Here is a 13,349-nt window from a genome sequence, read left to right as displayed (position 1 = left end):
TCTCTCCACTCTCCTATTACCTTCACATATTCAGTAAAGCTTCACTCTCCCCTTTAATTTTAGCCTGAGTGACAGCTTACGAAGCATCACTGCCTTCTCTTGCTCAATAGCTGCATTAGCTTGGAGCACTTTTTTCTGTATCACTTGAGGTCTTTCAGGCACTGCATTTTGTGAAAAGGGATGATGATTTTGACCAACTATTCCTCCTTCTGTTCTTAAATATAATGCTCAACTTTGGCTCCCTTTTCATGTCACTTTAAGCTGTTTTATTCCAAGGTTTCTTGAAACACTGAAAGTTTACCTGACATCACACCTCTCTTAAATTTCATATTTCTTTTATTTGACCCAAGCTTACAGTAATTTATGCAGTTCCCTTCTGTTTTTTTCTTAAAAATCCTTCCAAGTCACAATTTTTTCTCACTCTCTTCCTATTTACCTATCATCTGACCTCATAATCATTTTATGACCTCAAGTCTACTAGGCATCTTTGTTACTTCTCTCTCCTTCTCTAGTTTGATAATCTCTAATTTCTTTCCTTGGGAAGCATCATATGATTAAAATGATCTTGAGCATTATATAAAATAGATCTCAACATTGGTGAGAAAGGCATTTTTCATATTTTGCAAAGACTTCACAAGATACCACGCAATCCTTCACAACAGAAACCATCCCTTTTTCCAGAGTTTTTGAAGTAACCCACTTTCAATTATACTTTCTGTTCTTTGCTCCTGTGCCCTTGGTGAGGCTCATCATTAAACTCCAACCTCTACTTCATGTTAATATGAACCTTAGGATGTAATTCACACTGAATAGCAGAAGTCATGTGGTTCGCAGTCTCCCTGTGGCACTACAACTCTACTGGGGAGGAAAAGTGGACACTGGTGCAGGCTATGAGGGAGCATAAGAAATAAATATGCAGCATGTTACTCATAGTCACACAAGACACTAGGAATCAGCATGACAAGAAGGGAGGAGAGAAAGAAAGAGAAAAATAAAGTAATATAATCTCAATTTGATTACCTAGTCAATGGAAAAAAAAGACAATTTCATCACTTCAATATGGTTGAGCAATTCAAATGTATATATTACATTTATTACCCCCTACATATTATTTTAGCCACTTTTTATCCTCTCAGGTCTGCTCATGTTTGCCAGCTCTTACAGAATTTCTTGCAGTTCTTTCAATAAATCCAAATCCTTGCCTATGAAACTTCTATAATCAAAATCTTGCCTATTCTCTGCAAAATAAAACTACACTCTAAATCTAACTTCATCTACTCCTCCTTTCTTAGCAAAAACAGATTTCAAGGTTGTATATTCTATTACCCACAGACATATACTGTTGCCCAAGCACATACTCATACACTATAGGTATCAAAACAAATGGAGGCTACCACAGGTTTTAAATACTCCTCCCTGCCCAACACTATGTGATTCACATTAACATTATACATTATGTTTACCAAAGAACATACACAGAGATACATCATGAAATATGTGCTTTTAATCTCCTTTAGAGTATTTGAACTGTTTCTACCTCCTAGTTTTTCATACAAGGTCCTTTCTTGGTTATTTTATGGTTGTTTCCCCCTTATGCCTCACAATTTCACTGTCATGGTTTTTCTCCTCCTCTTAAATATTTTGCTTCTTGTTTCTTTGCTTCAACCATTCTTTGTATCTAAAAATTTTGGGAAATGCTCTGCTGCAACTTGCCTCTCATTATCAACCTACTACTGCCCAGTACCTCCAGACAGCTCTTCTGAGCCTCTGAAGACAGATCACATGCATATTTTCTACCTTAACTGTATGAAAGATGCAGTCAGTAACTGCAAGAGTATCATGGGCAGACAGTCAAAATCATCTTCATTCTGATAGTTTCAGCCTTATAGCCCTAGGAGCACAAGGAAGAGCAATACCCACAAGAGACTGCATTGAGCTGACCTGGCAAGAGGACAGGGCTTGTTGAACCAGTCAAACAGAGCAGCCTCTACAAATATAGTCCTGGTGACACTTCTTAGAAAGCAGAAGGTGTGTTTTGGTGGTGGTAGGGTATGTGTCTGTGTGTGTGAAGTCTAAACCCGTTTTCAACCTGAAAAACTCCTTGAGATAAATTATTTTCTTTCTTTCATGATGGGTAGCCTAAGGGAACACAAAGACTGTGGAACAATAAAATAGTCTGGAAGAAAAGACATTCCAGTCATACTCACTGAAAACAGTAGTCTGATTCAGTCTTTGAGACAAAGGCTGAAAGCACTGACTATTCTCCACAATGTTTAAAATTGCTTCTTCATTAATAAGTGCTTCCTCTTCTTTATCAGTATGCATCCTATTGGAGTCTTTAAAAGAAAAAAAGAGAAGAGAAAGCATAAAACTTCTGAGTCAGAGACATCAATACATTATGAAAGCAAGCCACTTCAGAATGGATTTTACTATCCAACTCTATTTCCATTATTCGCTGTAGCAATTTTAGAAAGGCTTACTCTAACAATAACAAAAACCAAAACTACTCTTTGGTTTTTCATAACTAACAATCACAACTTCCTTGGCTTACTTCTGTTAATAGTATGAATAGACAAACCATGACATAGATTTATGCCTAAGCAATTAGGATATTAAAAAAACTCACCTTTGCCCATCTGTTTATCATCATGCACTTCTACTGTATTAGCTGGTGTACACGGAAAGGCTTCAGGAGAAAGTACCTCAGAATGTAGTGTTAGCTCAGCAGAGAACTCCTCTGATCCATTACTGTAGTCCAATGATCCTGACAACGTTCTAGTTAATTGAAAAGCAAGTTTTAAATGCATATTTAAGGTTTGCATAGAATACTATATTTTATGACAAATGGCTAAACACTTACACAGAGAAGTCATTTTGCTTGAGAATTTCTTTAAGTCTCTTCTGAAAAAATTTTTCACTCTCTGTTGCTGGCACAAATCCACGGTCTTTAAAATTTGAAAAATATTTGTTATTCAGTTTTACTTTGACCTCTCAACACAGAGAGCAGCTAAAATTACTTATTTTATTAGAAAAAGGCTCAAAGTTGAAGTGCCTGCTAAATTTCAGTGCCAAATCTGAGGGCTGACTTTCCAAGAGTATTAAAAAAACTTTAAAATACTTCACATACTCCCAACTGATCTCATATGCAACTGTGAGTAACAACAGCATTTATAAATCATGATGCAAGTACCCCAAGGTGAGCATCCAAGAAAAATCAATGAACATTTTTGAGAAGTCTGGCTTATGCAGCCTCAATAACATTACACAGAAACACAGGAAAAAAGTCAACCAGAAAGTAGTCTGCCTTAGGCAGAAACCTGCCTCTTTCCTTCTTTCAATCCTCTGTCTTATTTGCCAAATATCATTCATATTTTAAAAGAAATATGGCCCCAGTTCTATGGAGAAGAGCCTGCTCACTATGCAATTACGTTGCAGAGCACAATCCTCCCCGTGTAATGAATTTTACATAAAAACAGGGACATAAAGACAGGAATTTGTCTATCCTATTAGAATTTTAATCTAATATCACCTTAGCTATAATTCTGCAGAAATTCAATGGAACTGCCCTTGTGCATAAACTACAGTGGAAAGCTTCAGCATAAAGAGATTTAGCTTTGTTGTTATTTAAATGTTTTCCATCACAAAGCACACAATCTTAACTACCATTATCATTCATTCTGTCAGAATGTTTTGCAGACAGCTGAATCATGATGCTTTAGGCAGGGTTACATCATCTTGCTTTCAAAATTGGAAAACACATACTGGACCATCAGTAAGCCTGGAAGTAAAAAAACCAGTACATCTAAAAATCCCTCAAACATGATACACCAATTTAAATTCTGTCCTCTTGCTTGCTTCTTATTCAAAGTTTTGGATTAACAGCTGCTCAATTGTTTGGGTTTTTTTACCTTGTGACTCAGGTGGCTTAATCTGAGAAGATTCACATTTCTGCCTCCGTCGCTGCTTTTCATCCTCCCATATAGCTTGCAAACCAGGGTTCCTGCCAATCTGGGCTGAAATGTGCAATTATACATGAAGGGAAATCTGCCAAAATGACAAAGCATTCTTTCCCCAAATTGGATTCTAACACTTTTCCTCATCTCTTTGTCATTCTAGCCTGTTATTTTTTAATTGTCATTCCTGCCTTACTCTAAGATTTGGTATTATGTAAAAGTTAAGGTGTAAATTCATTTGCTTTCTAGATCTCCTATTTGTAATCTAGATCTTTGGCTTTTTCTTGTCTTCCCACCAAGTAGTGTGTGTATATATATATATGGGTGTATGCACATACATAGGCATACATGCACACATGATGTTAGTATTTCCATTAGTATTTTTCGTATAGGTCTGAAATCGCCTATTATGCATTTAAAAAAACCCTCTTTATATTGCTCTGATAAGACACTATTTTTATAGCCTCCTTTCTTTCAGTTAACTATTTGTTTTCAAACTTTATACATTTGAAGATCAACAATTCACTAACACTGAAATATTGATTGTGATTTAACTAAGATGAGCCTTAGAAGAAGAGTGAACTATGACAACATGGTTTCTGTTCTAAAACCATTTACATGGAATGTTATTAACAATTCACCTTCAATATCCAGTTGATTCAAAATGTCAGCAGCTACTGCATCCACCTCCAATTCACAGGTACTTTGTGGCTCAACACCTTTCAACATTAAAGAGCTGCGACAACATAAATACCACAGATTAATTTTATCAATACACTGAGTTTGAAACATGTATCATCACTGCTTTTTAACTGGACTAATATCAAAAATTATTTTGAGGAAACAGAAGTGACTAACTGAATGCAGAATTATCAGTTCCCATCCTCACCTGCAAGTTCTTAAACTAATGATCATATTCAAATCTAATTAGATAAGAAATCTGTACCTTCAACTGAAAGTGTTTAGCTTTTTCTTTTGTGAGGAGAAGAGAAAGAGCTGGTAGATAACTCCAACTACTAAAGCAATTACAACAATGTTTTTCCCCTCAAGCACAAAATGAAATTCTCCACATAACTCAGCCAATAGGACCAGGTATGCTGGCAGGATCATGCACCCAGAAAACACAGTGGCAAGAATTTTTCTTTCTCATTCACAGTTCAGGACAATGAAGAGCACTTTAACATTTACAACTAGTTTTTCTGGAGTTTTTTCTTTATTTAGCGTGGTGAATAAGAAAGGGAGTATTAACAACCTTACTATATGCTGAATTAATACAGCTAACCAGGACAGCTGGTTTGATGAAGACTTGAAATACTAGAAACAGATTCAAGACTGCTGTACAATTATCTGATCACCTTCCTGCTGTGCCTTTCAAGATCTGCAAATGTCAGTGACCTTCCACCTGCTGCTGTCAGTGAACAAATTTTAAGGAGTCCATGGAGGAAGGTAACAAACAGAAAACATCTTGTAAAAGTCTGTTTACCCTTTAAAAACCCTACCCTTTTAGGGCAATACTGAAAATCCACTCCAAGCTCTTCAACTTTCTAGTAAGGCTTATAGCAATAGGACAAGAGGTAATGGTTTTAAACTGAAAGAGGGTAAATTTAGACTAGACATAAGGAAGATTTTGTTTTATGATGAGGGGGATGAAATGCTGGAACAGGCTGTCAAAACAGGTGGGAGAAATCCCATCTCTGCAAACATTCAATGTCAGGTTACAGGGCTCTAAGAAACCTAATGTAGTTGAAGCTGTTCCTGTTCATAGCAGGAGGGCTGGACTAGATGACATTTAAAGGTCTCTTTGAACCCAAACTATTTTATGATTCTATGCACACTTTTAAAGACAATCCACTGCCATCATGTCCCTCCATTCCCAGTCATGCTACCAGCTAGGAAACAAGCCCACAATATGCTCAAAATTCATACTTTTCATGTCACACACTTTGGGTGTTCACTCATCAAAGGAATCAAACAGAGCTCTGCCTGCACAGTGGGCAACAGGAACTGGGGGCAAGCTGAAACTTGTATTTTGATCCCACAGTAACAAATCACTGCAAGAGCACTGGGAAACAAGACTGAGGAAAGAGGCTGCAAGAATTCTTAGCTCCCTTTACAAAACCAAAACACTTCTGGGAACAAGCAGAAAGGACTATGATAGAGAGTGGTCAGAGACATCAGAAATTTGGTAAAGACTTGCTCTGACTTGTCTGGAGGATACAAAATCAAAGATCTGAGCTTCCCACTTTCACTGATTTCCTCTTTAAAAGACAATTTAAAAACCCCAAAACTAATGGGGGTTGGAAAGGAAGATGAGGAGCCTTTCTGTCAAAGACTACAGTATTTCAATTTACATGGCATATTATTCAAATTAAAAACATTGAGATAATATCAGGCCTTTTCTGAAACAAATCTAGGATTTATCATTATAGTTGTCATTAACACTTTCATGATGAAGGCAGGGCTGGCAGTCAAAACTGCACACTCTAAAGAGTTACATGGAAGCTGATAAAGACACCTGACAGTAAATTCTTCATTAGATTTGAGGGAATGTCTTCCCAATACCACTGGTTCATTAGCTTGGCATTTAACATCCTTGTCAAGGTGAGCTGCTAGACACTTGCACTAGTTGAAGTCATGGTAGTAGCACTACAAACTTCTGTAACTTTCAGGTAAGCCACAAAGGCCAAGAAGTCATTTGTTCCCACTTCAGGAAAACCCTTGAAGGACATATGAAAGCAGAGCAGCTTTAATTGACCCTGCTGACATTTTAATTTAAGTTTAATAAAACAAAAACATGAAGTGGTAAGGGGGGGATTACAAACTGTCCTGAATACAGTTATTTAACATGGTTACATGCTGCTTTGGGAACTGGTTCAAATGAGTATTGGCAACAGCTTGGTCATGTGTTAGGTTTGGTGCTTTTGCTCACCTAAAACAAATGTGTGCAACATATTGGGAAAATACACAAAGTAACCGTATTTCCCAATCTCTCTGATCAACACACATTTCCTCAGCAGCTACAGTGCTGTTTTAGCAGGTGAGAAGACAGCATGAAGAAGTCAGAACATGTCTACTCTCCTCCCAGTGGTGGTTGATTGAAAATATGAACTATTTCATGTCATTAGCAGCTGTAATGCCTTCCAAGATATTCAGAAGTGCCTGTTCAATACAGGCTGCTGTATACAACAGACTAATCACCTGCCTCACATTGCATGAATTAGTTTTGCAAAGAAAAGTAGTAGTTTAGGTAATGCCAAAATCATGATTTGAGAATATCTGTATTAGAACAAGGTTGGAAAAGAATGAATTAGGAAGACCCAGGCAAAGCTTTTCACAGCATCTATGTTTCATTTTGTAAGAAGGCATGTAAAGAGACTTCTTCACAGGATAAAACTTGTAATACAGGTATATGAAAGACAGGCTTGAGTGAGGCAGTGTCGAAGGAACCCAGCTGCAGGAGAATAGAAATTTACTCTCTGAAGAAGCAAATCAGGGTTGTACAACACTGAGCTGCCATACTTGGGATACTCATACTAATTCATTTTAAATTGCCTTTTATACCTACACACTAGGTGAAAAACTGCAATACAAATCCATCTTACTTTTGTATAAAAAGCTCCAAATACATTATTTTGAGAACAGAGAAAGTGGTCCTTATTTTTGAAGAATGTAGTAGTTTGTTCACACTATCCACTGAGATAAAAACTATAGTTTAGGATGAAACTTGTGCTCAAAGAAACTACCAAGGTCTGGTTTCTCAGACGTTGAGACAATGAATTAAGGTTACAGTCAACACTTTTTAAAAAAAGTGCTCACTACATGCAGCTAGGTAGATCAAAGCTCTTAAAACCCCTGAAGAATACCAATATTAATGACAGCCTAAGGAAACAAGTTCTGTAATGACCCCATCTGAGGTATTTGTAATGTTAAACACACAAGAGCACAAGAGACAAAAACTAACTTCATGGAGTATCTGAAAGGTGTTACTCAACTGTGCTGATAAGGACTCTAAAACTTCACATAATAATTTTCCATGCTCTGCTCATGGCAGAAAACATGTCCTTGTTTTCAGGATGCTCAAGTGACTTAAATAATATGCACATTAAATTAAAAAATCAAACAGCTAAATAAAAACATGCACAGGCTGACAAGCGAGAAAAGCAATTATGACAGTCACAAGCTTAACAAAAATCTGCAACATTACATATCTGCTAGACTGTGCAGAAGTGTTATTTGTCAGATCTCTCCACTTCCATATAAACTAGTGTCTAATAGCAAATCTAAGATTTAAAAAAAGAAAGTGTTTCTCAAAAGCATTCTACCAATCATTCTGCTTTTAACACATTATGTCCAAGTGGTAGACTTGACTGGCAGATACTCCAAGTCTGATGTTTACCAGAAAGTTTTTTCTCAATGGAACTCATAGAAGTGTTTCATCATTTATTATCAGCTGCCTGAATGGGATAACAAAATGTGTCCCATGTCCAGAACTCCTGATGTCAAAAACTCTTGGATAGCACTACCAGGTTCAGGTGACTGCTGCCCATTTCAGGTTAGGCTTTGTAGGCTTCAGTGCAATAACACCGGCAAGTATTACAACTAAAAGCCTTACAGGGATTCCTGGGCACTAGAAAATTTGGACATTTGTCTACTTGATAACAGAATCATTCTACAATTACATTTTTTTTAAATGCCTTTGACTTAATACAGTGCACTTATCATAGCAGCCAATCAATAATTTGGAGATTTGCCAAGAGCAAGAAAGGACATGGCTGGGTTGAATGCTGTTCTTGCTAAGTGGCTGAGTAGCAAGGTGCTCTCTAGCATGAAAGAGGGAGTTCAGTCACCAAGAAAATTTTACATATTCTCAGATGTTTTTTGAAATAAGGAAACATCACTAGTATTTACTCAGCAAAATGCTGTCCATGTTACATATGTGACTTTTAAATTTTGCATATTACCTTCCAGGTATCCAGAATTGTATTTCAGCCAAGTGATATACTGTGTTCCAAAGTCAAGAAGTGCCCAGTCACTGGCCCTGCTTGCTTAAACAAGAGAACTTGTTAACTGCCACTTACAGCAAGGACTTGGCAGATACATGTCGGACTATCCCTAAAATGTATTCTTAAGGTACACAAAGGATAATGAGTCCAAACAGACATCCTGGTCACTAAGAATACAAGACAGGCCTAGAAATGTTGTGGTCTCAAACAACATTTGAATGTCTTTTCCCTTCTTGCTTTTTCTTGACAGAACAAGTAATTACTTGAGCATACAGCTGAAAGGTAGGGAAAGATTTATGTGATCTTCATATCTGATATAATGGACAGGGAAAGAAATTTAGAAGTTCAGTGATATTCAGAAGAAACTCCAAATGCTACTGAAAATAGCAGTCAAGTGATAAAATTACAGCACGTAAAAAAATTTTGCTAAACAATTCACAAAACGGTTACGTCTCAACTTGAACTGGATGGAACTTGAAGAGGACTGGATAATAAAGGAGGGGACTGTGCAGATATTGCACATGAAACTAAAAATAAATACAGCTGTTGATATGCAAGTATGTATGTTGGGAATACAGAAGACCTTTTTTTAAGAAAAAAGAAATAAAGTAAGAAAGGCAGCTTTACAGCTACTGAGTAATGCTGTAGCATGCAAAAATAGAAACAGCTGAGTCACAATCATTTCAGCAAACAATTAAAAGGGTTTCCTTGGATAGGTATCTCATACTATCTGGGTCAGATTTACTCTCAGTAAGGCTGATCATGACAATTACAGATCCATTAAGCCAACCTAGAAGCAAATTTTCAGAATTTGAAAGTAGGAAGGCAATATGAAAGTGGCACTGAGTATGGGTTTGATTACAAGAACACTGTTTTAACTTGATGACTCATAAATAATCCAGGAGAAATTTTAACAGGCAAATATTTTTGCGTAGATACAGAACAGAGTAAAAGCAGGACTGGAAAAGTTTAGATTTGTTGCTTTGCTATGGCATGTATGTCCTACAGCATGGGGAAGACAGTCATGCTAGAACACCCTCAATAAAAAATTAATTTTCTAGATAAAAGAACATTTAACACAGTATCAAATGTAAACAATTTCAGTTGCAGGAATCATAAATGAGTTCCTAATTTATTAAAGCATTTTAGGAGCTAACTAAATGTGAAATTCCTCTTGGGTATAGAAAAAGGACAGAGCATCAATACAAAATGTGTAGAACTGAGTATAGGGCAGTTTCTGTAACTGAGCTTACTTCACATCTCATTAATACAGCAGTGTAGTAATGAAATATCCTGATAAGGCAAGCCAGTAGACATGCTGGATACACAACCAGATCATAGTATCAGAAAACAAAAGCAAGATAACTGAGAAGTAGAATAATAGAAACAGGATGAGAAGAGAAACATCTTGCACTAATAAATCCTAAAATGTTCACAAGCCAAATTGGCATGATAAATGAAAGTGTAAGGTGTATGGGGAACTACCATTATCATTGCACATGATGTACAGAGAATTTGTGTGCTATATTATGTAGTATTCAGGCTTTACATTCAAGAAATAAATTCCTGCTGGTAGAAATACAGCAAACGACTACCAGGGAAATGGACAGACTTGGGATTTTCCCCATTATTGTTAATGTCCCATTTCTGGAAGACATGTGAGTGCTGGAGAAGGACTGGCACAAGTGAGATGCTGCACCCCTTGCTGTACATGTGGAAGTGTGGAAGGAGGAGGAAAGAAGACTTGTGGTTACAGCCATAAGAAGGCATCCTTGGCTCCTGCTCTGCTGAGCTCACCCGTCTCTGGTGCTGACAGCCAGAAGTACTACTCTGCGTTCTGTTTATCTGCCTTCCCCAGATCTGTGTAAAGTAACATCAGATAATCCTGGTCTAACTTATGATCCAACCTTAATGCTTACATAAGCTGACTTGCAGAATCAAGCCAAAAAAAACCTGAAATGGACCATGAATGAAATATGCAGCCAAAAAGAAGAAATAGCCCAAGAACAACTGCACATAAAGTGACCACAAGTTGTAAGATGAATGTTGGTGCAAAATTCCCTTGAAGTAGTAAAACAATCAGAAAACCAGATGTAATCAACACAAGCTCATGTTCTTGCATGCTAGAAAAACCTTAAGTATGGCCTAATGCACACATTTTCCACTGGGGAAGCAAAAACTCCCAGTATCTAACACTTGCAGGAAGTGTGGCATATCGAGCCCAATAAGCTCTTCAGAGAATGACAGGATCCACCCAAAGACTGAAAAGATTACTAGATGACAGAAGGACCTGCCAATCATTAGCAAATAGCTTAAAGAATGAACTTGCTGTAGATAAACTATATAAATCAGTTAGCTTCCAATACTGTGAATTTCTCTCCCCTCCCCAACTCTGGCCACAAAATCCCCAAAGTTCAAAAAATATTTCATTTTCTTATAGAAGTAAAATCATTACACATTACAAACTGCGTAGGTTAGGAAATGCTTAAGAAAAAGGAAAAGCATGGGAGACAGAGATGGAAATTCTAAGGTAAGTTTCTTATGTAGCTGCCATTTGAAATGGACAAACTGAATTCTCTGATAACACACTATTCATAGAATCATAGTCATTAAGGTTGGAGAAGTCCTCCAAGATCATCAAGTCCAATTATTAATCTAAGACTGCTAAACCGTGTCCCCCAAGCACCACATCCACATATTTTTTGATCACTTCCAGGAGATTCCACCAATTCCTGGGCAGTCTATTCTAATACCTGATCAGCCTTCCAGTGAAGTAATTAATACTCAATCTAAACCTCCTCTGGCACTTTTACTGTTTATTATTTTAATTATTGTAAATTACTAGAAATAATTTTATTTATTGTTTATTATTGTTATTATTTATTACTCCCCTTTCCTCAGGCCATTTTATTTTGTCCTCCCACTTCTTACCTGGGAGAAAAAACTGACCTTCACCTGGCTGAAACCACCTTTCAGGGAGTTGTAGAGAGCAATAAGGGCAGCCCTGAGCCTCCTTTTCTCCAGGCTAAACACCCCCAGCTCCCTCAGCTGCTGCTCACAGGACTGATGCTCCAGAGCCTTCACCAGCTTCACTGCCCTTCTCTGGACTCACTCCAGCCCCTCAATGTCCTTTTTGTCCTGAGTGGCCCAAAACCAAACTGAGATGCGAGATGTGGCCTCACAGTGAGGTCACATTAGTTAAGGATGATTACAAAAACACAATCTGTGAACTGATGTGTAAATATTCTCTATAACTATTAAATTGGCTTAACTCTTCACCAAACTCTTCATCATCAAAGTCATCATTCAAAAACCCAGAAAATAGAATTTTGCCCATTATTTAGCAGCTGGATTTTTATAAACATAAACCACAAAGCATCAGGTGACCAAGACTATACAGAGAAACTAAATAATGGTCATCTGTGTCACATAATCACTTTTGTTTTTTAAACATGCAAAATATATAAGGGTCCTTTAAATGAGAGACTGGAACTCTATTACATGCCAGTTAATGTATACAGGAAAATATAGCATACAACAGAAAAACCTGGGATGCTGACCTTGGTATTTCATCTTCTTCCCATTCAGTGAAAGATACATTGCTTGAATTTTCTGGCAAATGAGTTCTATGATGTTTACTTACACCTGATGTGTCACCTAGAGAAAAAGTAGAATGAGAAATTAATTAATTTATGTGGCAATATTTTTTACAAATATTATATCACTGCATTTATTATTTAATATTACTGGTCCACCTGCTCCTAAAGAATTAATAGCACTGCATGATATAACTTTCATCCATTAACTATGCTATCATATATAAATGACCTAATTTTCTTTCTCAAACATAGACACATTTATATAAAAAAGAAAAATATACTTCCAACACATTGACATTTTCTGAACTACATTTGTTGCATTCCAGCCATATCTTAGCCTAAATTCAATCTTCTCCTATTCGTGAAAATTTCAAAATAAATCATACAGCCTGATGTAAACTTCAGAATTTCTGGGTCCACAGTTCAAATCCCAATGGAAATTAGAAGCCAAAGAAAACACTACTTCACACTTTTCCTTTTTCTTATTTGTTAGCTGGAAGGGAATATACAACACAGTCGAGATACAATGGTAGTAGCAGTAAGTGGAAACCTGCAATGAAGGCAGATGTTGTCTGACCTACAAATAAAGAAAATACTCTACATTTGCTCAGAGGTCTCCATGTAAGGGAGTGTGCTCCAAAGTCATGCTGGCGAAGTCCTCTCTGAAGAATTCCTACCTGTCTTGAGGTCTCCACCTGAACCCTCATTTTTCAGAGAAGGCAAAGAAAATATACACAGGATATGGCACAAGAAAGAAATCCCAGGCTCCAAGAATGGAGTTGGAGGGAGGTAGA

The 13,349-nt window shown here is 37.0% G+C and overlaps 1 protein-coding gene across 1 annotated transcript in view; it reads right to left on the bottom strand.

The window, feature by feature from the left end:
- REV3L (REV3 like, DNA directed polymerase zeta catalytic subunit) overlaps positions 1-13,349 on the bottom strand; it is a 113,083-nt gene that overhangs the window by 51,428 nt on the left and 48,306 nt on the right. The window contains exons 5-10 of the mRNA XM_058802076.1: positions 12,517-12,613; positions 4,595-4,689; positions 3,909-4,013; positions 2,861-2,945; positions 2,627-2,775; positions 2,208-2,336 (exon numbers count right to left, since the gene is read on the bottom strand). Coding sequence (XP_058658059.1) covers positions 2,208-2,336; positions 2,627-2,775; positions 2,861-2,945; positions 3,909-4,013; positions 4,595-4,689; positions 12,517-12,613 — 660 coding nt within the window. The remainder of the gene's footprint in view (positions 1-2,207; positions 2,337-2,626; positions 2,776-2,860; positions 2,946-3,908; positions 4,014-4,594; positions 4,690-12,516; positions 12,614-13,349) is intronic.

The sequence above is a fragment of the Ammospiza caudacuta genome, chromosome 3, assembly GCF_027887145.1.
Source record: "Ammospiza caudacuta isolate bAmmCau1 chromosome 3, bAmmCau1.pri, whole genome shotgun sequence".
Classification (NCBI taxonomy): Eukaryota; Metazoa; Chordata; class Aves; order Passeriformes; family Passerellidae; genus Ammospiza; species Ammospiza caudacuta.
The sequence above is the reverse complement of the archived record's forward strand: the minus strand, read 5'-3'. Positions and strand labels throughout refer to the sequence as shown.